The sequence below is a fragment of the Mobula birostris genome, chromosome 9, assembly GCF_030028105.1.
Source record: "Mobula birostris isolate sMobBir1 chromosome 9, sMobBir1.hap1, whole genome shotgun sequence".
In the NCBI taxonomy this organism is placed as follows: Eukaryota; Metazoa; Chordata; class Chondrichthyes; order Myliobatiformes; family Myliobatidae; genus Mobula; species Mobula birostris.
The window spans coordinates 46,304,681-46,328,682 of NC_092378.1; the positions used below are offsets into that span (position 1 = coordinate 46,304,681).

General features: G+C 43.3%; 1 protein-coding gene across 2 annotated transcripts in view; it reads right to left on the reverse strand.

Annotated features, from left to right (window-relative positions):
- tmtc1 (transmembrane O-mannosyltransferase targeting cadherins 1) overlaps positions 1-24,002 on the reverse strand; it is a 187,719-nt gene that overhangs the window by 81,684 nt on the left and 82,033 nt on the right. For both annotated transcript variants that reach the window (XM_072267978.1, XM_072267979.1), the window contains exons 5-8: positions 21,111-21,192; positions 14,291-14,394; positions 12,464-12,653; positions 489-610 (exon numbers count right to left, since the gene is read on the reverse strand). In XM_072267978.1, coding sequence (XP_072124079.1) covers positions 489-610; positions 12,464-12,653; positions 14,291-14,394; positions 21,111-21,192 — 498 coding nt within the window. The remainder of the gene's footprint in view (positions 1-488; positions 611-12,463; positions 12,654-14,290; positions 14,395-21,110; positions 21,193-24,002) is intronic.

The window sequence follows — 24,002 nt, forward strand, 5'->3', positions numbered from 1 at the left end:
TCTGATGAAGGGTTATGGAAATGAAATAGTGGTTGTGTTTCTCTCCCCATTGGTGTCACCTAACCTGCTGAGTCCTCCCAGTACCTGCAGATTTCTAGCATCTGTAGCTTTTTTTTGCTTCTGGAATGGACCTTATCGATCCATGACCCAATTCCCTTCACCATTCCCTCGTGCCAATTCCACGTGGAAACTGTACTCAGCACAAGTCCCTTTCAGAGTAGATAAACACACAGGTGCCAAAGTCACGGTAAACTATACTCAGAAATATCCGCAAAACTGCCTGAGGACTCACCCTAGACAATCCTGAGACCAACTTCTTTCAATAAAATTCCATATTTAGCTGATTACTTGAATTTATATTTTCCAGCAGCTAAGATGGGATTTGAGCCTGTGTCCCTTGGTCAACAGTTCAGAACTCTGTCTGCTAGCCCAGAAACTCAACAACTATACCACCATCCCCATGTTCATACTCACCAGGTAGTCCTTACCTGGGCATATACAGCACCCGCTCTGCCACCACAAACCCCACTCGGAAAAAGAGGTTGCTGGCTGGAATGAATGGGAAGACCAGGAAAAGCAAGCCCACCAGAACCTCTCTGTGCTCTTGTTTCTGCAGAGAAAGTCAGACGAGGGAAGAAAGGTGTCAACTTATTGATGATTTGGACAGTCCCATTGAACAGAAATTCACATGACATATATACATGTTATCATACAGTCGATTATACACAGAATTAAACTCAGATTTAAATAAGTAAGTATGATATAACATAATCTGATCATCTTCCTAAGTAACATAAAATCTTGATGGAACAACCAACACAATGCAATTCCCAATTGAAGTAGAATCACCCCATGCTCTTTCATCATTCTTAGGAGAGTACACCAGATGAGGCTGAGGTTTCAGTCAAATGCCCTACCTGAATTTCAGCACCTTTAAGAGTGCAGCACCTCACCAGATTAGTTCTGAAATGTCAACTTGTGCACCTTGAATGAAGCCCAAGAATGTGATTTATTTTGGTTCCATTTTTGAGCCACGGCACACAGGTTTGACAAGGCCATGCGCTTAATAGGTCGTGCTTCTTAAAGTCCTCCAGCCCAACCCCACAACACCAGACAACGTGTGGCCCAGATCTTCCAGTCCTCTCGCTGTCAGCTGACCTTTCATTGGTCTCGAAGCTGGAGCTGATCATTTTTTAAAAAAATCATAATTATTCATATTCATGAGATTCATAAGTATTTTTAAAATGTAAACATACATTATGTATTATTTCATGAGATTATTACTATTGCCTGTCCTTTGTTGCACTGAGAAGATAGGTGTTGTACTTGTTCTTGAATATTCATCTGTGACTCTTAATGCACTGGAATGTTTGCTCTATGTCCTTCCAATAATCACCCTCATAATTGCTGAATAATAACTCTATATTTAACTTATTTCTTCCATTCAAATCTCTTCCAGGTCCAGCACTTAGTTAGTGTTGATTAGTTAGGCCAGACCATAAAATATGGAAGATTTTCATGAGCCTGTTGAAATTGTCAACCTCTGCTTTGTGGACATGCTTAACAGATTTCAATCTGTCTAACTGCTGGGATGGAACATGAACCAATGTTCTTTGCTTTGAGTTCTGAGACTTCATTGCGGTGGTATCAGCATTGCAAAATTGTAATTTTCTGTGCGGTGATCTAAATAATTTCTGACTGATTACTTTGTGCTGAACTCTGGGATGTTGTGTTTGCTATATGGGAAACAGTGTGGATTTATGAAAGCTTTTACTTTACTGCCATTATAGTTCAAAATGTGAGCTATCACACTGAAAAACTATTATGATAATATTCAGCAGACATTAGTTCCAATGCAGACTGTGACCAGAACGGCCCATCAACGTACAAAATCTATGAAAAAAGGCCACACTTAATGGAGAAGAACTGGATGCCACAATGCAGGCTGGATTGGAAGAACCTTTTCAGTACCAGCCCTTCAAGCTCACAGATTGACAGTGTTAGAAAGCACAAGGACAATTCTACTTGCAATCAGCACATGCATGCACACGTGCACCAGACTAAATTCAACCAGTACCAGCGTTAGCTACTCCAAAAGGCCAAGCTGAAATCGAGCTGGACAGACTGACACAATGTTGCCCATGTGCAATTGTTCAGATTGAGTGGACTGCACCAGCCGTGGGTATGCCTGACAAAACTGTACAACTGTATCAAAACTACAGAATCGCACTAAACCATCCTCTGAATGATGAACAATATCCACTAGCCACTGCAAAATGTACACAGAGGTAGCGGGAAATATTAGGCCTTTCCCACTGCGATGCACTATTAAACATCAACATAGATCAGCTGCAACTAGACCTCTGCACCTTTGTATAAACTTGATGCATCTTGATCACCGATCCCACTAACCTGCATGGGTGCGTGGCCGCACGGTAACTGAAATGCTCCACTGCACATAGGATTTTTACCGTGCAGCTGGAATCCTCGCTTATATAATTATTTATTAAAGTGCCGTGCAGTTTTAAGGCCATGCAAAAGTTTCCTGCTCAGAGCGATGGTTGGCCCGTGCAGCTGTAAGAAAAAAATTAGAGGGAACAACGCTCTTGACGAATTCTGAAGACAATGTTGGTAGGATAGAGCATGCTGAAACAGAAACCAGTGCTGTAAGCAGAACTCCAAATAGAAAAGTGTACAACTATCTGTAAAGTGTACAGGCACAAGCAGTGAGATTGAATGCATTGCTGCCCTGGAGAGCCAACACAGGAATGATGACCTTCTGTAAGGTGAGACGTTAATGATTCTATGTTTTTATGCAATTGCACTAAGTACACCTTCCAAGCTGAAAGCTCTGAGTTCAGTTTCAATGAGCAAAGGCACGGAGGAACATCTGGAGAAACTTCTGAAATGCCCAGTTCGCTGCCGCTGCTGCTGTGCAATCGAGAATCTCCGGAGGGTAGGCCCCAAATCCTCGGCTTTGCCTGTTGCTGGAGGCCGGGGCTGGGGTCAAAGTGCTTGGCAGAGATGGTGCTCAGTGTCGGAGGGCTGGTCGGAGGCTCGAAGTTTTCGGACGACTCAGAGTCAGACTGTGGTCAGGTGCTTCCAGGATGCTGCATCGGCAAGTTTGTGGTGCTGGAAGCTCATGGCAGGGAGAGTTTCTTCCTTCTCCCGTCTGCGTGAGATCATGGGACTTTCAAGAGACTTTGAACTTGTTTTTACCGTGCCCATGGCCTGTTCTTTATCAAGTTATGGTGTTACTTGCACTGTTGTAACTAAATGTTATAATTATGTGTTTTTTGTCATTTTTTCAGTCTTGGTCTGTCTTGTGCTTCTGTGATATCACACCGGAGGAACATTGTATCATTTATTAATGCATGCATTACTAAATGACAATAAAAGAGGACTGCGTGCCCTCATAATCATAATCATAAATAAACATCTCGGTGTTCAATACGCTTGTTATTTTCCTCAGTATGTACTTTTCAAACTTCCCCCCGGGTCACCCACCAGCCACAAATGGTTTCTATGAAAGCTTTGATCAGTCACTTTTATCTCCACAGCAGTAAGATATTTGGAGTCAGCCTTGGCTGATAAATGGCAGAGACCTTGCAATACTTGTTATCATTTCAGCATGTTGAGTTTTTCCCCTCCAGAACTGCGATGTCTCTAGGTGAGGTGCTGGCATTGAAGCTTGGAATTCTGCTGAAGAGTATCTGCAGATCTTTTAATTACTTTCTCAGGTGCCATGAGGATTTAAGACACATCGTGCCACAATCCATCAGTGGTGTTCATTCACAATCCATTAAACTGACACAACTGCAGATGCCTCGTGGTTCTGCTGCCGCCTGGGGAGCAAGGCACGCTATTTGATTTAAGAATAGACACTGCATTAAATAGAGATGCTTTAGCAGAACTCTCAACATGTTTCGACCACATTTTCTACAAGTCAGTTCTGTCTGTCACAAGATAATGAGAAGCTCATCTTCCATATACTGATTTATCTGAAAGGTGCACATACCACCCACCCACTACTTGCCATCATGCCTTTATACTCCGCAATGCTTTTCCCAGCTTCACAACCAAAAGCTGCCTTAAAACTCCCTGACAATATTTCCAGCCACCATTTCCCACCAGTCCCAGTTCGGCCACTCTTACCCCTCCTGAATACCCTACTTTGTCGTTTGGAGTTCAGTCTTCCAGCAACACAACCAGGTACATTTTGTAATGTGCCTTGCACTGTAGATATAACTGATCATCAACAGCCTGGCCTGCAGAAAATGCACCTGGTTAAGGCTCAGTGAGGTCAGCAGTATCATTATCCAGCAGGAGGCATGGGAGTTGTGTACAGCAGAGGAGGAGAGAATGGAGGAGAGAAAGCCAGATCCGGAAGATGCAAAGTAAAACAGTGAGAGAGAGAAAAACATTGAAGAAAAAGAGAAATAGTCATACATGATGCAAAGCAGGTATTCAGTCACATAATATGCAGAAAGACAATGCAAAAGAGAATATACCACCAAGTAACTGTTTACAGCTACCCCACCCCAAGAACTAACTTTTAAATTTAATATATTTATGAGATGTGGGGATCGGTAGCATAGTTGTTCACATAATGCTCTTACAGCCCCAGTGATCTGGGTTCAATTCCTGCCACCGTCTGTAAGGAGTTTGTACATTCTCCCTGTGACTGTGTGGGTTTCCTCCAGATGCTCTGCTTTCCTCCCACATTCTGAGGATGTACAGGTTTCCCAGGTTAATTGGTCACAGGGGTGTAACTGAACAGTGTGGGTTCATTGTGCTGGAAGGGTCTGTTACCATACTGTATCTCTAAACAAACAAATAAATAAACACAAGAGATTCTGCAGATGCTAGAAATACAGAGCAGCACACGCAAAATACTGGAGGAACTCAGCAGGTCAGGCAGCATCAATGGAGGGGAATAAACAGCCAATGTTTCAGGCCAAGACCCTTACTGATGACGATGGTGTGTCCTGATGTGCCTTGGCTCGAAACGTCAGTTGTTTACTCTGCTCAATATATGGGATCATTGTCATTTTTGCGCATCCTAAACAGCCTTGGAAAGACAGTGGTAAGACTAAATGAGATGAAGGTACTCACACAGCACTGTCAGGTTAGAAAATGGCAGAATGTGAGCTCAGTGACAAAGAAGCAATTGGGAGGAGAGCCTGCAAGCGGCAGTGGTTTCACAGGCCACCTGAACTCGACCTTCAGAGCACTTGGGGGTCAGAGGTTTGGGAGGTGCTGTAGAAGAGATCTTGCGAGAGATCTGGAGAAGATGGGAGGTGAAGACAGTAAAAGGACAGATGAACTCATTCAAGGAAAACATCACTGGGGAGGAAAGCAGGTGGTGCTCAAGAGCATATGGAGTTGGACCTAAGCTCAAGATTAGAGGTTGCAAATACTCTTGTACATTTTTGGACATTAATAATAGTCATTCAGGAAGCAGCTCACAAAGGCGCCCTCTAAGTGACAGACTGTAATACCGAATGGAAAAGCTACGAGAAGATACACAATGCTTTTCAACATCATTCTGGCTTCCAGTCAGTATCAGTGAATGTCTGACAATAAATACTTGGGAAAGGAAACAGCACGTAGAAAATAAAGATCTATTAGCTCAAGGTTCCTTACTAATGCTGTTCACTTCCACTGTACACAGCATTGTGTAATTGTACACCGAGAACTGGATTACAAAGCTGCAGGTAATCCACTCCCAGTCATTCCTTCTTTATTCAAGAGATTCTGTACCAAATTACATTTCTCATGCACACCTATCTCCGAGGTCTTTTGAAATGCTTCTACTTCAGCCCTAGTCAATTGCTTAACTGCTAATGAAGTTAAATAGGGTTTATCTTTTATGTGGAATGAAATACAAGTGGTTAAGGACTGCATCCTGTATGAAGGCAGTAAAGGAGAAAGCTATTAACCAAGTGCCATAAATAACATAGCTAGTGGCTTCCAAAGTGACAGTAATGTGCGCTATGTCACACAACAGTCATAACCAGCTATCGTTTTTACATTATAATAATATTGTGTTTTTGATAAATATAACTGATTCTAACAGTCAAAAGGTTTGTTCCTGAGTTTGTTATATTGCTGTAATTACCTCAAGCTCTATAATCCTCTGCTTACTGGCTTCTGTGCCCTACAACTGACATTATGGCTGGTTTATTATCCTTCTGAACCCCATTCTCCTGTCTTCTCCTGGTAACTTTTGACACCCTCACTCAATGATTCAGGAACGGCTCCTTCCCCTCCACCATCAGATTCTTGAATGGTCCGTGAATACTACATCATTATTCCTTTTTAAAATACTACTTATTTATTTAGAGACACACTGCAGAGCAGACTCTTCTGGCACAATGAGCTGCATCACCCAGCAACTCTACTGCTTAACCTTAGCCTCATCACAGGACAATTTACAATGACCAATTCCCCTACTAAACCACACATCTTTGGAATGTGGGAAGAAACCGAAGCACCCAGAGGAAACCCACGTGTTCACGGGGAGGATGTACAAATTCCGTACAGATGGCATCAGAATTGTATTCCGCACTCTGACGCCTCCAACTGTAATACAAACTGCTATCTGTAGAGTAATTTTATGTCTTTGCACTATTCTGCTGCCACAAAACAACAAATTTCACACCATAAGATAGTAAAATCAGGTTCCAAAATTGGATTCCTTAATTCAAAGCTGTGGACCCTAATAATGGACTCATCAGCCAAGGGAAACATCCCCCCAGTATCAAACCTGTTGAGCACTGCAGGGTTTCTGTTTAAACTTCAGTGAAATCTCCTTTTGTTCTTCTAGACTCTGGAGAATTCAGGCCAAGTCTGCACAATCCCTCATCATGCAGTAGAAGCCAACACCCTAGGAAATGGAGAGGATGTTTTCTATCGTGGGGGAATAATAAATCAGCCATGATAGAATGACCTACTTCTGCTCCAATGTCTTGGGGTAATTCCTAAGCAGGGGAACAAACAGCAATTGAAACACCAAAGGGCAAAGTGTGCATGTAGGAAGGGATAGGCAGTTCCTGCCATGACCTGTACATTCTCCCTGTGACTGCGTGGGTTTCCTCCGGGTGCTCCGGTTTCTACCTGCAGTCCAAAGACAAACCGGCTGGTAGGTTAACTGTTCATTGTAAATTGTCCTGTGATTAGCCTAGGGTTAAATCGGGGGATTTCTGGGCAGTGTGGCTCAAAAGGCCAGAAGGCCTTATTCTAAAACATAGAAATCTACAGGACATTATAGGACCTTCAGCCCACAATGTTGTGCCAACCATGTAACCTAGCCTAGATCCTTCCTTACCACATAGCCTTCTATTTTTCTAAGCTCCATGTACCTATCTAAGACCCTATTGTATCCGCCTCTACCACCTTTGCTGGCAGTGCATTCCATGCACCCTCCACTCTGTGCGCAAAAACTTACCTCTGACATTCTCCTTGTATCTACTTCCCAGCACCTTAAAATTATGCCCCCTTGTGTTCGCCATTTCAACCCTGAGAAATTCTGTGCTGTATCTCAATCATCATCATCATCAGGTGCCATGCCCAGTTTGAGCTTTGACTGCCAAGGCCCACACAGTCCTGTTTTGGGTGTTTATCTCAATAAATAAATAAATAAACAAACAAACAGATAGGTTTGAAGAGGTAGGAAGGGACAATACACAAGGAGATCCAAACGGGAAGATAACTTTAAACACAAAACCTTAGGATGGGGGTGGACCCAGAATATGAAGGAGAGATCAACAACGACACAACTGAAGTCTGGACAGGACTTGGTGTAAGATCGGGATACCCAGGACAATACAGGAGAACAGGAGGCAAGTTAAAACTCTACATCTGCCTGCCTATAAATCACGATGTAGCTCAGCGGGATGTCTATAAACACATTCAACACCAGTACATCTCAGAGATTTGGATTGTCAGGTCCAGATAAACAAAAGATGCTATAATGAAGCAAACCCAGGGGATGCTTTACAGCCATCTTGTCTGAATTTACTTCATACTTGGAAAACAATAACTGATTTCTTCAGGGAAAACAAAACATTTCCTTTTGAAATCAAATTCTGTTTTCTTTTCCAATTTCCTAGCCAAAAATGATTCATCATATTCCATTTGATTTTTCAATTAGCAATTAAATGGAGCTGCTTTCGAACTATTTTGCCCAAAGCAGAAACTGCAAAAGAGCGCACATTAGACATAAGAAACATATGAATGCATCTGGACGGATTAGGCTCAGTGAAATGGAACTCATCCATTTTTCCAAAGACAAGGTCATGCTCAGAGACCCAAGGGTAAAGTGCAACCAGAAGGGTTTAAAACCTCAATGGCAGTTTGCATTAAGTCAAAACATAACTCTGCCAATAGCCTTGCTGCAAAGGCACTCCGGTGCGTCAATGAAGATTTCAGCAATAATAACTATGCAGTCCAATAGACAGGAGATGTTTTTCATAAACTGGAAAGTGAGAGTTCAAATCCTGCCATGGATTTCTGAGAATTTAGATTAAAAATAAGCAAGAAATAGTTACTCATGCATATAAAGGAACTCCTTCACCAAACTAACCAAGAAGCATATTGTTCACTTTGATTCCTTGGTGTCTAATCTAATCTGATCTTTTGGACATTTCCAACCATGTAGTAGATGGCTTAGGCTTGTCCTGACAAAGGCCTTCACCAGTATCACTCAAGGCTCTGAGTGCTGGCTGGGCAGGACTCGGTGTTGTATACAAGTATTCTTGTCTCCCTGTAATAGAGCTCTCTAATTGGATCATTGAAGTAAGCAAGAGCAAGAGAGAGAGAGAAGATAGGTGGGTAGGGGGTGGGGAGTGAGAGAGAGGGCGGGCGAGTGGATCAGAGAGGGTGGGCAAGGGGGGCAGAGAGGGCAAATGGTGGGACAGAGATGGAGTGTGGAGGGGAGAGGAGGCAGGAACGGCAAGGGAGAACAAGAAAGGCAAAGAAAGAGCAAGAGAGAAAGGGAAAGTTAAAAAAGAGAAAGCATGGAAGAGCAAGAGAGACAGCATGATATTAAAGTGGATCAGACAAGGGACACAGATGTAGAAAAGAGACAGACAGATATACACACTTATGCACACAGAAAAAGGGAGATTGGGAATGATAGAGGCACACAGACAGACAGAGAAGGAGCACATACTGGGAAAAGGGATAAAAGGCTGAGGAAAGGGGAGAGTAAACAACACTGAGACTGAAATGGAAAATCATGTCGTACAAATTGAAGCACGCTTTTGCTATTGGATTTTATTGCCAGCCGTGCTGTTCACAATACAGATGCCTGTCCTCTATTTTTCCATTCCCTGACCAGACGTGCTGAGCTGTAGGGAACCTCCTGCTGTCACCACACAGACAGCAGTAACCTGGAACAGAGCCCGAGTCAGAGCTGAACTTCTGCAATGTGAATGAGTCAGTGAACCTCACAAAAGGACCCATTGTGGCAGCTTCACCCTGTGTGTTCCTCTATTTTGAGGATGACCAGTGAATAACAGCCAGCCTGTGCTGTGAATTTACAACAACAAAACCTTGTGTTGATATAGTGCCAATGAGGCTGTTTAAAAGAAAGCTTCATTACCAGGCCTTTAAAAGTTGTCACCATACCACACTGAGCAGCATGGTGGCATAGTGATTAGTGTAAAGCTATCACAGAGGCAGCGATGTGGGTTCAGTGCTGTAAGGAGTTTATACGTTCTCTGTGTGACCTCATGAGTTTCCTTCAGGGGCGTCGGTTTCCACCCACAGTCCAAAACCATACAGGTCAGTGGGTTAATTGGTCACATGGGTGTAACTGGGTGGCACCGGCTCGCTGGCCAGAACAGCCTGTTACCGTGCTGTATCTCCAAATAAATAAATCACATGTGGGAACTTGGTCAGTGTGGAAGGTTGCAAAAAGGAGCAAGACGGCAGGACAGGCAAGGGAACCCAGTGTTGCACTTGTGCATGCAGCCCAAGCTATGACACAGACGAGCCTCAATCCACTTGCTTCTGCCTCGGGAAAGAAGCCAGCATAATGAAGGACCCCAGTCATTCTCTCTTCTCTCCCCTCCGTTTGCAGCATGGGGGGGGGGCAGGCAGAAGATACAAATACTTGAGTATGTCCCACCCACGGTCAAGCACAACTTCCATCCCGCCGTTCTCAGGCTCTTCAACAGACCTCTCATATGCTAAAGGATGAACTCTTCACCTCTCAGTCTACTCGGTTGCGGCTTCTGCACTTTAATCTGCCTGAACTGCACCTTTTCTGCAGCTGCAACACAATACTCTGCATAAAGACGAGAGATTCTACAGATGCTGGAAATCCAGAGCAACACACACAAAATGCTGAAGGAACTCAGCAGGTCAGGCAGCATCTATGAAGAAGAATAAAGAGTTGATGTCTCGGGCCAATACCCTTCAGCAGGTCATAGAGTCATATAAAAGTACAGCAGAGAAACAGGCCCTTTGGTCCATCTAGTCCATGCCAAACAATTTAAACTGCTTAGTCTCATTGACCTGCACCGGGACCATAGCCCTCCATATTCTACTATCCATGTACCTATCCAAACTTCTCTTAAACGTTCAAATTGAACTCGCATGCACCATTGTGCTGGCAGCTCATTCCACACTCTCACGGCCCTCTGAGTGAAGAGGACTTTCATCATGTTCCCTTTAAACTGTTCACATTTCACCCTTAACTCATGACCCATGACCCCTGGTTGTAGTCCCATCCAAGCTCAGTGGAAAAAGTCTACTTGCATTTAACCTAAATACACACCACAAAATTTTGTATACCTCTATCAAATCTTCTCTCAAACTTCTACGTTCCAAGGAATAAAGTCCTGGGTGTGTTTGTTACTATACTGTATAAGACCATAAGACATAGGAGCAGAATTAGGCCATTCAGCCCATCGAGTCTGCCCTACTGATCCTGGGTCCCACTCAACCCCATACACCTGCCTTCTTGCCACAACCTTTGATGCCCTGACCAATCAGGAAACGGTGAATTTTCACTTTAAATATGTCCACAGTCTTGGCCTCCACAGCTGTCTGTGGCAGAGCATTCCACAGATCCACTACTTTCTGGCTAAAAAAATTTCTCCTTACCTCTGTTCTAAAAGGTCACCCCTCAATTCTGAGGCTTTGCTCTCCAGTTCTGGATAACCCCACCATAGCAGACATCCTCTCCACATCCACCTTATCTAGTTCTTTCAACAGTAGGTTTCAGTGAGATAACCCCCAAATTCTTCTAAATTCCAGTGAATACAGGCCCAAAGCTGCCAAACACTCTTCATATGTTAACCCCTTCAATTCCCGGAATCATCCTCGTGAACCTCCTCCAGACTCTATTCAATGACAACCCATCCCTTCTGAGATATGGGGCCCAAATCTGTGGACAACACTCCAGCTGAGGCCTGACTAGTGTCAAATAAAGCCTCAGCATCATCTCCTTGTTTTTATATTCTGTTCCCCTTGAAATGTATGCCAACATTGCTTCTGTCTTCTTTACCACAGACTCAACCTGTAAATTAACCTCTGGGAGTCTTGCATGAGGACTCCCAAATCCTTTTGCACCTCTGATGTTTGAATTTTCTCCCCATTTAGATAATAGCCTGTACTTCTGTTCCTTTTACCAAAATGCATTATCACACTTTTTCCAACACTGTATTCCATCTGCCACTTTTTTTGCTCATTCTTCCAATTTGTCCAAGTCTTGTCACAAACACATTGCTTCCTCAGCACGACCTACCCCTCGACCTAACTCTGCCACAAAACCATCAATTCCATTATCCATCACACTGACAGGCAATGTAAAAAGTAGCGATTCCAATGCCAACCTGAGGAACACTGCGAGTTGCTGGCAGCCAACCAGTAAAGGGCCCCTTTATTCTCACTCACTGCCTCCTGCCTGTTAACCATTCCACTATCCATGCCAGTATCTATATTCTGCATTCTGTTTTCCTTTTTACCACCTCAATGGACTTGTATATGCAATGTTCTGTATGGATGCCACACTGACAAAAGCTTTTCACTCTATCTCAGTTCATGTGAGCAAAATAATAAACCAATTCCACTCTTGCTATTAATGATGCAGCAATCAAAATCAGAATACTCAAAAGGACAAAGTGGAATGCTCACTTAGGCCGAATGTAGACTTGGAGGAGAAAATACCTGAGGAGTGCATGGTACTAGATTTGAAACCAAGTATGGGGATTTTAAAATCAAAGCATTGTCAGACTGGAAACTACTGAGGACGAGGAAACACAATGCTCACTGGGTTACGACTGGAGAAAGTTCAAGTGTGATGGGAGAACGGGCAACTCATTCAATCCAACCATCTGGAGGCCGATGATGGCAAGGTACATTTTCGTTCAAGTGCACAAAGGATGTTGTACATAGGAAATCGATGCTCAACAGAGACCGAAACCGAAACCTCGGGTCTCCTCACACTTACCAGGACAGAGAGGAAGCAGCTCCGAGTCAGAAGGACCATGCTCAAACCAAACGCTGCCGTTGCCAGATTCCGCCCATCCCACAAAGACTCCACCAGAGGAATACTCCCTACTTGCCAATCGTAGCAGAGGGTCATGGGTGCCAACAGCAGCCAGGCATTGAAGGCCAGCAGGTAAGAGTACGTGAGAAACCTGCAAGTCAAACAGAAAGAAAGAATGAACTTGCACTTCCATGGTGTCTTGCATGACATCATTGGTTATTGCCACTGCAGTGAAGGTAACTCGGCAGCTCATCTGCTGCAATCAAATCTCTCATGCAGCCAAACAATACAGGTCAGAAAATTCTGTCGAACTTTGTCAAAGCTGCTGAGCATCTCACACACCTTCAAGTAATTAGCAGAATCGTTTACTTGAATGAATACTTTTACACCTACTAGCCCATCTTTTTTATGATTTACTCTTTCACCGATATGGGCATTACTGGTAATGTCAGCAGTTACAATTCAGCATCAATTACCCCTCAACTGAGGTAGACTAGAGTCAATCACATTCACGGGCCTTCAATGATGTTGGATAAACTGCAGTCAACTAGGTAAGTGTTTGTAATAATCCAATAGTTTCCTGGATACTTGCTACTAAGAATAACTCCATTTGCAAGTCATTCAAATCATAGCAATTCAACAATGTAGCATCCTGCATCCCAGTACACTTCAGTTTTAACATGGATTATGCATTTTGCATCTGGATTGGGACTTGAAACCATTGTGTTTTGATTCCCAGGCAGATCACAAAGCACCAGAGCTTGCTTCTGGCTGTGATCTGCCCATGATCACTGGCGATCTAGCTGCGAAGTACAACATAACCTTTTGCTCATTCACAAGTTTGGACTTGATAATCAAGGTGTCAAGTGTGCTTGGCTTTACTTGTTGTAATGCCAGTGTGCCAGACCCAGCCCTTCCCACTAAAGAGCTGCACAGACAGTAAGAGCTGATTGAACCATGCCTCCAGCTTAACCAGCTGTCAAGATCACTCAAGCACTTAGAATGTCCATAACAATTAGAACTACATGACTGACCAGGCATCATCTATAGAAGAGAGAGCCCTTCAGGTCAATTTCCTTACATCAAAACATGTTATGATAAAAGGTCACCGACATGCAAAATCAGTTTCTCTCTCCACATATGGTATTAGTACCACTGAGCAGTCAGTTTTAATTTCAGATTTCCATCATGTGCTGTATTTTGCATTCATTCAATTTGAAAAACTGGGTGCTGATCTACTCAACTGTGCTACATTTTTAGAAAGAATTCTCAAAACTAATGAAGATCATTATTTCTAGGCTCTGGATCACCTATTATGCACCAAGCCTCTGTTAACTGCACTCATTTACAAACCTTCACAGAGACACTAAAATTTAAAGTCAACCTTTGGATCAAAGACAATGGTCTAAAAAGCCTTTAATGTAATTTATTTCACCAAAATCTCATGAGGATAGTTCATCACAAAGAGTCGACTGACATATTATTAAAAATTTCTGAATGCATTGATCAAACTACATTGGGCCATCACTCTTAAACATCGCAAGAAATGTACTTAAGAGCAAAATTTAAATATAATCATATTTTAAAACTGCCTGCTTGCAATGATCCACGGCAAATTTTTCATTTGGAGAATTGCAAGCATTTATATGGAAATTGAGGGGGAATATGAAAGGGCATGCACAATTTCCATTGCGGTCACAGAATGCCCCTAAGGTAGCAACCTATTCTCAGATGTGGAACTTGTGAAGAAATAAAGGCCTTACACATGAGTGGAAGGTGGCACGGTACCTGGTGAGGAGGTAAGGGGAGAACGAAGCTGGGTTGTCCTGCTCTGAGAAGTTGGGCATGGAGCCAGCCATGATCCGCACTCGGAAAAACAGAATGAGGAGCACCTAGGAGAGAAAGAAATTATGGTTATTGTCGGCACAACTCACACTGGGCAACATCCAACAAGGAGCACAATGCAAGCTGCATTATATTTCTTAGACTTATAAATCACTGCCATTGCTGGTCATGGCTCCAGCATCGCACATAATCCAGGATGACACAAAGGAAGGGCTACCACCCACTGCCACCACCGGACGAGACACTGGTCCTCCCACTGCACATCCTCTTTACTCCTCATCAACACTCCTAAGAAAACTCAGGGGGCTGAAAAGCTTTACAATTTGCAAGCCCAGTCTGTGCTTGCTCAGTTGTACAGTAAATTTCTGATTGATGCCTTACAATTTGTGGGATGGTGCTGTCCATCTAGACTGGCTGCGGCACTTCCTGTGCAACAATAGTGGTTCCAGTTCAGGAGTAATTTATTGGCAGTGGTAGTTTATACATTGGTAGTATATTGGGGCTGTCCTGGTACTGGGAACAGCATGAAATGGATGCTACAAGCCTGGTTCCTGCGAGGGCTGTTCTCCATACAGGAATTAAATAGAAGGAGCAAATTTATAAACTGCTGGAGGAACGCAGCAGATCAAGTGGCATCTGGGAAAGCAAAGGAATGGTCAACATTTCAGGTCATGACCCTGCATCACAACTGAGAGAGTGAAGGGAAGGCAGCAGAACTGAGAAGGAGGGGTGAGACAGATTCTGGTAGTGTTAGGCAGAAGTAGAACATAGCTAGTATATAGAAGATGGAGAGACACTGGCAGGTGACAGGTTTCTAGCCTCTCATCCCACCCTCTCACTTCAATATACTAGTTATCCTCCATCCAGGAGGCTCAAGTCCTTCTTGTTTTCTCAAACTCAATTAATTTCAGGTTTATTGGTAGACCAGAACAAAATTCAATCCTCTGAGCAGAATAGATGAATGCATTTGCTGGCCGAAGAAGACAACTCACAGATTCATGCAGAGTTTGTTCAATTGTTCATGGCCCGCTGAACATTTCATTACAATAGGTTCAGACCATAAGACATTGGAGCAGAATGGCCCATTTGGGCCATCGAGTCTCCTCCGCCTTTTCATCATGACTGATCCATTTCCCTCTCAGCCCCAGTCTCTTGCCTTCTCCCCATATCCCTTCATGCCCTGACTAATCAAGAATCTATCAACCTCTGCCTTAAGTATACCCAATAACCTGACCTCCAGAGCCACATATGGCAACAAATTCCACACGTTCACCACTCTCTGGTCAAAGAAATTCCCCCTCACCTCAGTTCTAAAAGGATGCCCCTCTATCCTGAGGCTACGCTCTCTGGTCTCAGATTCCGCCACCAAAGGAAATATCCTCTTCACAGCATTAAGGACAGTCACAAATCAGATCTTTGGCCTGTATAGAGTTAGAATGTCCCAACTGCCATATGACGGTGCAACAATCATAATTGACCTCAGTGTTTCCCATCAAAGGGGAGAAAATGGCTCTCATCATTTTGCAAACACTTTTCTTTTGCACAGCACTATGGAAGAGGGTAGAACAGTGGGCTCTGTAACCCATGGTTAAATTGAATCATGATGCATGTGGTCTCGGCTTGAACTGAAAATGTAAAATGTGGAGGAGAGCAGAAGTCCAGCAAAGAGGAAACATCTTCAAGGAATGAGGTGGAGAAAGAAAGGAAAGGGAAACACAATTCTAGTTGGAAATGAGTGGGTTTCAACTTGTCTCCATCAGGAAAAGAGTTAACACTCAGGAACAAAGGCTGATCACGAATTGGCCATAATTTTTAACGGTATCCTAACCTGGCCCAGATTCATTGAGCCGAATGGCTTAATTCTGCCACAGTTACCCACTGTTCTTACCATCAAATGAAATGGAGTTTATTGTCTCGTGCAGCAGTACGATGATATATTGGTAAAATGAAAAACATGTCTGCAGCAGCATCACAGGAACGTAGGTAGATAACACACTAAATTACTGTATATATTAGCTATACATAAATACACTGAAGAGAGAGAAAACAAAAGGCTGTGCACAAACAGGACATTTGCGCAAAAAAACCCACACAAACCACAGTACTGCAAAGAGGTGGTCCATAGTATTTCACTGCTGAGATAGGCTTCAGTGCAGATTGTTTCAAGTACCTGATGTTTATAGGAAAGTAGCTGTTCCTGAACCCAGTGCTATAGGACTTCAGGCTTCAGCATTTCTTGCCTGATAGTATCAATGAGGAGGTGGAATGGCCCAGATGGTGGGGATCCTTCATGTTAGATGATGCTTTCCTGAGGTAGCGCCTCACGTAGATGTGGTCACTGGTGGGCACGATTGTGCCTGTGATGGACCAGGCTGCACCTGTCCTGTTCTACAACCATCTGTGGAAGTTTGTGAGACTATTTGGTGACATGCCAAATATCCTTAAGCTTCTAAGGAAGTAGAGGTGCTAGCATGCCTTCTTTGTGTTTGCATCAATATACTGAGACCAGGACAGGTCATCCAAAATGTTAACACCCAGGAATTTAAAGTTACTGACTCTCCACCTTCATCATCAACGAAAATCAGCCACACCATGGAACTCTGTTGATAATAGCACTAAAAGAACTAATTTATAATAACGGACTCAAATGAAATTACCTGAGATTCACTCCCACTAGTTGCTTCGGAAACACACCAGTTTCCCCAATTTCCCTTGGGATCAATAAAGTATATCTATCTATCTATCTATCTTCCTAAACCTAACCCCAACCCAATCAAGGATGCCTTTGTAAGTTCTCCCACTTCTGTCTTTTGTGCTTTAAGAAAGGGTGCAGAAAAAATTACAAGAATCGGTCTAGTCATTAAGTTGAAAGATCTGTTGTAGGTGTATAGGACCGTGGGGCTGGTTTAAATAGGCAGAGAGAAACAAGTGGTCATATTCGCAAATGGTTCAAGGATGAGGGAGACAGATTTGAAATAATTGCCTAAAGGTACAAGAGACTGTGACAGAAAGTCATTTTACTCAAAAAGCAGCATTAATTGGAATTCATTGCTTTCAGAGTGGCAGAATTTCAAATGTGAGTTGAATAGAAATTTGAGAGTATAACCTGCAAATTCAAGATCCAATGTGAAGGACCAAGGAAGTTTGACTGATTGGACTGCTCTATAGGAGTGACCTTACACTTGATGGGTCAAGTGCCCTCTTTCTGTATAACTGCTTCTAAAATAAGTGAATGGAGCCTCCAAGACTTTAACCACAAACACTAGTTGAAATGAACATCAGCTTAAAAGGTTCCCTCGATGGGAGAAGCTGGCATATAGAATGCTTGTCTTCATTGGTTGGAATAAGAGTAAGTAAGTCATAATGCAGCTAATAAAACTTTACTCAGACTGTGTTAAGAGCAGTTCTGATCTCTCCATTACCAAAAGGATGTGGAGACCTTGGAAATGGTGCAGAAGTTTACCAGGATGCGGCCTAGACCAAAGGTGTGAGCAATAAGGAAAAACTGGACAAACTTTGGTTGTTCTCCATAGAATGTTAGAAACTGAGGGGAGGCCTGATAGATGTTTCTGAAATTATAAGAGGCGTAGATAGTGTAGATCATCAGAATTTGTTCCACAGAGTAGAAATGACAAATACCAGAGGATGTGCTTTTGAGGAGGGGAAGTTTAAAGGTGGCATGAGGGGCAAGATTTTTTTAAGGGGTGGTTAGTACCTGAATTAGTTACCACGGTAGTAGTGGAAGCAGACAGTTCGAGGCAATTTAAGGAGCTCTTGAGATGGGCACATAAATATGAACGGAATGGAGGGATATGAGTGAAAAACATTCAGCACAGAGTGGCATCAAGATCGGCATAACATCATGAGCTCAATGGCCTGTCAGTGCAGTTCTGCTCCAAGATCTATGAGAATATTTTGCTTGAGTATGAGAGACTAAGCAACTGCGATTGTGGGAGGTCGCGGGTTCTAGCACAGTCGGAGAAGTGGGACTAAGTCAACTGTCCTATCCTGCGCCCATGTAGTGTCCCAGGACAAGATGCCACTTCTGCTTCACAGTAACTGCACTGATTTCAGCATCATATTCATGGAATATTCTAGAATTGGTGAAGGTGCACATCCCTACTATCCAATGAAAGTCCAACAGTATGTAGTGAGTCACTCAATACACAGAAAGAAACACAGGAAACAGAGCCACAAATAGGCCAATTTAGCTCCTTGTACCTGCCCTGCTTCTCAAGAAAATCATTAACCTCCTGCACCATAATGCCCTCCATACTAAACAGTGATTATGTTGCTATTACAGACATAATAGCAATATAACCAGACGCTGGCAGGCATGTAGGTTAAATTGTCCCTACACTTCATCTCTTGCAACCACTCAGGGCCCCAAACAGTCCTTCCAGGTGAGACAACACTTTACTTGTGTTGGGGTCATCTATTGCATCCGGTGCTCCCGGTGCGGCCTCCTCTACATCGGTGAAACCCGACGCAGACTGGGGGACCACTTCGTCGAGCACCTCCACTCCATCCGCCACAACAAACAGGATCTCCCGGTAGCCACCCACTTCAACTCTGCTTCCCACTCCCATTCAGATATGTCCATACATGGCCTCCTCTACTGCCATGATGAGGCTAAACTCAGGTTGGAGAAGCAACACCTCATATACCATCCAGGTAGTCTCCAGCCCCTTGGTATGAACATAGAATTCTCCAACTTCCGGTAATTCCCTCCCCCTCCCTTCCTCTATCCCTATTTCACTCTACCCCTCCCCCAGCTCCCTCATGGTTCCGCCTCCTTCTTCTACTACCCATTGTTTTCAGGGCTATGACGTCAATGCTTCCCCTCCCCCACCCCTTTGTTTTTCAGATTACTGGTCTATCAACTGAAGCTACAAGCATTCTTCAACTCCTTCCCCATCTTTCATTCTTCAGTCCTGACGAAGGGTTCCGGCCCGAAACGTCGACTCATCGTTTCTAACTGATGCTGCTGAGTTCATCCAGCGTACTGAAAGTGTTAGTTTAAATTGGTATCATGGTTGGCACAGGTATCGTGGGTCAAAAGCCCTGTTCCTCTACTGTACTATTCGATGTCTCATGTTTGAAAAATACATTAATCTCTAACTAAAGTATACTAGGTGACAAAAGTTCCACAGCCTTCCTGGAAAGATAATTCCAGAGGTTCCCTACCATAGGCTAAGTGAAAGGTAAACGTGTTTACTCTCTGCTTAAGTAACCAGAAACAGAGGACATGGGTGAGATCAAGTCTGACGTGCCCATGATAAAACAACCTGTCAGCAGTGTACAAGCAGGGACAGGAAGGGTAAACAGAAGGTGAGGAATTGAATCATATGACAAGAATCATCCCATGAACAATTACTGGATTCATGGCATGGGGTGCAGTGAAGTGTGGAGATATTTAAAACATTAAGAGAGCACTGGCTTTGTCATCTTCAAGTGCATTTAGCGGTCAACAATAACACAGGAATTGCACCAACAAATCCATGGAGCAAGTTTTACCTACTCACTGACAGTGAGCTGAGAGAAATCAGCAAGACGGAAGTGGCACAAACATCTGAGAAAGCACGAGTGGTTATTTACTTCTTGGTGATAACATGGACAGCACTGGTAGAAATACAAAGTGGTTTTACAATAGCACAGAAAATTTTCACTAGGAACAAGAGGATTAAAATAAGTTATTTCCAACAAAGAGTAGAAGAAAGCCACTCTGAGTGCATCACTTTGATGAGATAGCTATCAACCACATGAAGCAACAATGAGGAAGGAAGATTGGGATTATAGAGGAGCTATCAAGCAGAAATGGGTTCAAAAACTGAACTCACGCTCCCCCGTTCCTTTGTCAGGTAAAATGTTCAGTTCAGATTCACCAGCAGGGTAGGACAGGAGCAAAGTCCTAGCTGAGCCGAAGTTGAAAATTAGACTTGTCAGGTTAAGAGAGTGTAGCACAGGCACAGAGCTGATTTATCTGTTACAACATGAAAGTGTTACTCTCTGAAAATCAGAACCAAACTGCTCTCAAGAAATGTGCTCATCCCTTTTCCCTTCTGACTTCAATTGATGAATGTTTTATAGATGCATAATAGAGAGCATCCCGACTGGCTGCATCACAGCCTGGTATGGAAATACCAATCCCCAGCAACTGAAAGGACTACAAAAATGGTGGATACAGCCCAGTTCGTCACAGGCAAAGCCCTCCCCATCACTGAGCAGACCTATAAAGAATGCTGCCACCAGAAAGCAGCAGCCATCTTCAAGGACCCCCACCACCCAGACCACGCTGTCTTCTTGCTACTACCAATGGGCAGGAAGTATAACAGCATTAGGTCCCACACCACCAGGTTCAGGAACCGTTATTACCCATCAGGATCCTGAGCTGTCACTCACCTCTACTCTGAACTGCTTCCATAACCAACACACTCACTTTCGAGGATTGCACAACTCGTGTTCTCAGTATTATTTATTTACTTTTTTTGCACAATTTGCCTTCATTTGCACATTAATTATTTGTCAGTCTTTGTTTATGTATAGCTTTAATAAATTCTATTGTATTTTCTTACTTTCTGATAAGTGCCTGCAAGAAATGAATCTCAAGGTAGTATATGGTGACATACATACATGTACTTTGATGACAAATTTAATTTGACTTTGGTGAAGTTTGAACTAAAATAAGAAGGGGGTCAAAGCAAGTCAAAGTCTTTAATTTGCTATCAGCTCTAATATTGTCAATGCTTTCTCATGTACTTACATACAGAGTTACAAGAACTGCTCTCTTTAGGTACGGTGCAGAGACTTTATGGAGTCCTTTGATTCTGTCAGTAGAGAGGTTTCTGAAATTGAAAAAGATAAATAATTGTTAATAAACCAAGATGCTCAATGCCTGACAAAACACTCAGCAGTGGATGTCAAGAATCTCTTTGGGTGGACGCTAAACCCAAAGCCAGGACTCCAACTGAGGAAATAACCCAAATAGATCTTCATATTTCACAGGGATGCCACATTCAGTATTCACTGGGCTGGTTTCACTGCTGTTGTATTTGGAGTCTCTGCTGACTATGTGCTAAGAATGGGAGACTGTCAGCCAGGGTTCTGGTTTCTAATCTCTATCAACAACACTCTAATGTATGCCAGCAAGAGCAAGATCAGGGCAGGTTTTGGTACCTCTGCACAGTGGAAAAATCTGCCAAGGTTTAAAAGTGAACAGAGGATAATGGATTAGATGTCAGTGAGATTGCGAAAATCTACTTAAAGATTAGGTTTGCCACATGTACATCGAAACAGAGTGAAATGCATTGTCTGCATCTAATCAAATCAGTGAGGACTGTACTAGCCAGCCCGCAAGTGTGTCACCACACTCCCAGAGCCAACACAGTATGCCCACACTTCACTAGCCCTAACCACACATTAGGAGGAGGAAAACAGACCTCCAGGAGGGAACGCACATGGTCACAGAGAGAGAGACAGCAGTGGGAATTGAACATCAATCTTTGAGCTGGGACTGTAATAGCATTACTCTAACCCCCAACGCTACCGTGCCACCTCTGCAGTATCTGTCAGTGATGGGTCTCAACAGACTCTGTACTTAGGAAGAGCAAATCAGTGATGGACCTTAAGAACCTCTACCTTGTAAACCAATAAGCTGACAAGTACTCCTAAGCATGGGCACACATTAACATGGATCAGGCACTGCCCAGGATACAAAGAAGAAGCACATTTCCTTGTTCAAAATAGATTCCAAATATCTAGGTGTGAGGGTTGATGGGACTTATGTTCAGTACCTTCTTTCTCAGTAATGATTTTGAAGTGGGACTTCGACTCAGTCAGGCAGAGATGAGTTCTGTCACCGTTGAAGTAGAACTGACACATGGAGTGAGGGTCACACATGACCTGTACCTCTCGGAAACGACTCGATAGATGTCCATTCTTTTGTTTTGTAACTCCAGAAATAATTGAAAGAAAAACCACAGGAGACTGGGATAACTTGCCTTCTCAGTTTTTCTTTAGTGAGGCATTCACATATGACGTGGTGGCGTAGTGATGTACACCCTTCAGGTATTTCTTACATATAAGCTGTGATCAATTATGTAAACAGAATGCTTAATCAAACAATATAGTTACAAAATTACTCAAAATATTAATGAAATATTAAATACACTATTTCAATGAGAATCAGTATTTTCAAAGCAGGGGTGGAAGTGAAAGAAATGGCAACACAATTTCTCGAAAAAGAGTCTCCGGAGCATCTGGGTAACACAAATGGATTTGGGTTTCCACTGTGCGCCCCGTCTGGATCCTGAAGAAATACTGGATAACTACCATCCACAAACCTGTAAGGGAGATCAAATCCCAGTTTGTGCAGGTCAAAGATGACCTGGGGCTCAGGACAGCTGGCATTTACAGGATTCCCTTTGAATATGGAGCAGCGTATATCGGCCAGACTGGGCGCACGGTGGAAACCTGCATTAAGGAGCATAGGAGGTGTACCTGTTTGGGTTACCTGGAGAAATCAGTGGTAGCAGAACATTGCGTACGCAATGACCATGGTATTGACCTTGACAGCACAGAACTACTGTGCTACGGCAATGGCATTTGGGACCATCTGGTGAAGGAAGCCATTGAAATAAGACTAGAGAATGAGAATGTCAATAAAGACAAAGGTCTCTCTCTCTCTCTAAGAACCAGAGTACGATTTTAAATGAGGTGGGACAACAGAAACTTGATTGGTTCAGGACTAACCCATCAAGATGGATGGATGATGGGAGTTGAATAAATATATATATATGTTTACACCTCATTTAAGAAAAGATGTGCTGGCATTGGTGAGGGTTCAGAGGAGGTTCACAAGGATGGTTCCAGGAATGAAAGGGTTATCATATGAGGAACGTTTGATGGCTCTGGGTCTGTACTTGCTGGAATTTAGAAGGATGGGGCGGGGGGAATATCTCATTAGAACTTTTCGAATGTTGAAAGGCCTAGACAGAGTAGATGTGGAAACGATGTTTCCCATGGTGGGGGAGTCTAGGACAAGAGGGCACAGCCTCAGGATAGAGGGGCATCCATTTAAAACAGAGATGCGGAGAAAACTCTTTAGCCAGAGGATGGTAAGTTCGTGGAATCTGTTACCACAGGCAGCTGCGGAGGCCAGGTTATTGGTTGTGTTTAAGCCAAAGCTTGATGGGTTCTTGAATGGCCATGGCATCAAAGGTTACAGGGAAAAGGCTGGGGAGTGGGGCTGAGGAGGTGAAAAAGGATCATGCATGATTGAATGGTGGGACAGTCTTGATGGACCAAATGGCCTAATTCTGTTCCTATGTCTTATGGTCTTATTATACCACCAAACTAGACATCATCCCTGATGAAGATGGCAGAGTTTGTCATCGAAACATTGGTAAAATTTGACACCTGAACCCAGCTGGAAGACCAAGAAGAGTTAATGTGTCATAACTGCCAGGAAAGCACTAGATAGTTTCTCATCTGAAGATAAATTCATTAAATCTGAGCCGTACATCTATATTTGAAATAGATAATGCCCAAGGGAAAGCCTCATCAGTGGAATTTTGCCCACAGCAGTGGGTAATTTCCTTCAATCGATTCCTGCACTAAAATATGATTTTGCAAACCGTGCAGAAAGTATTGCAGC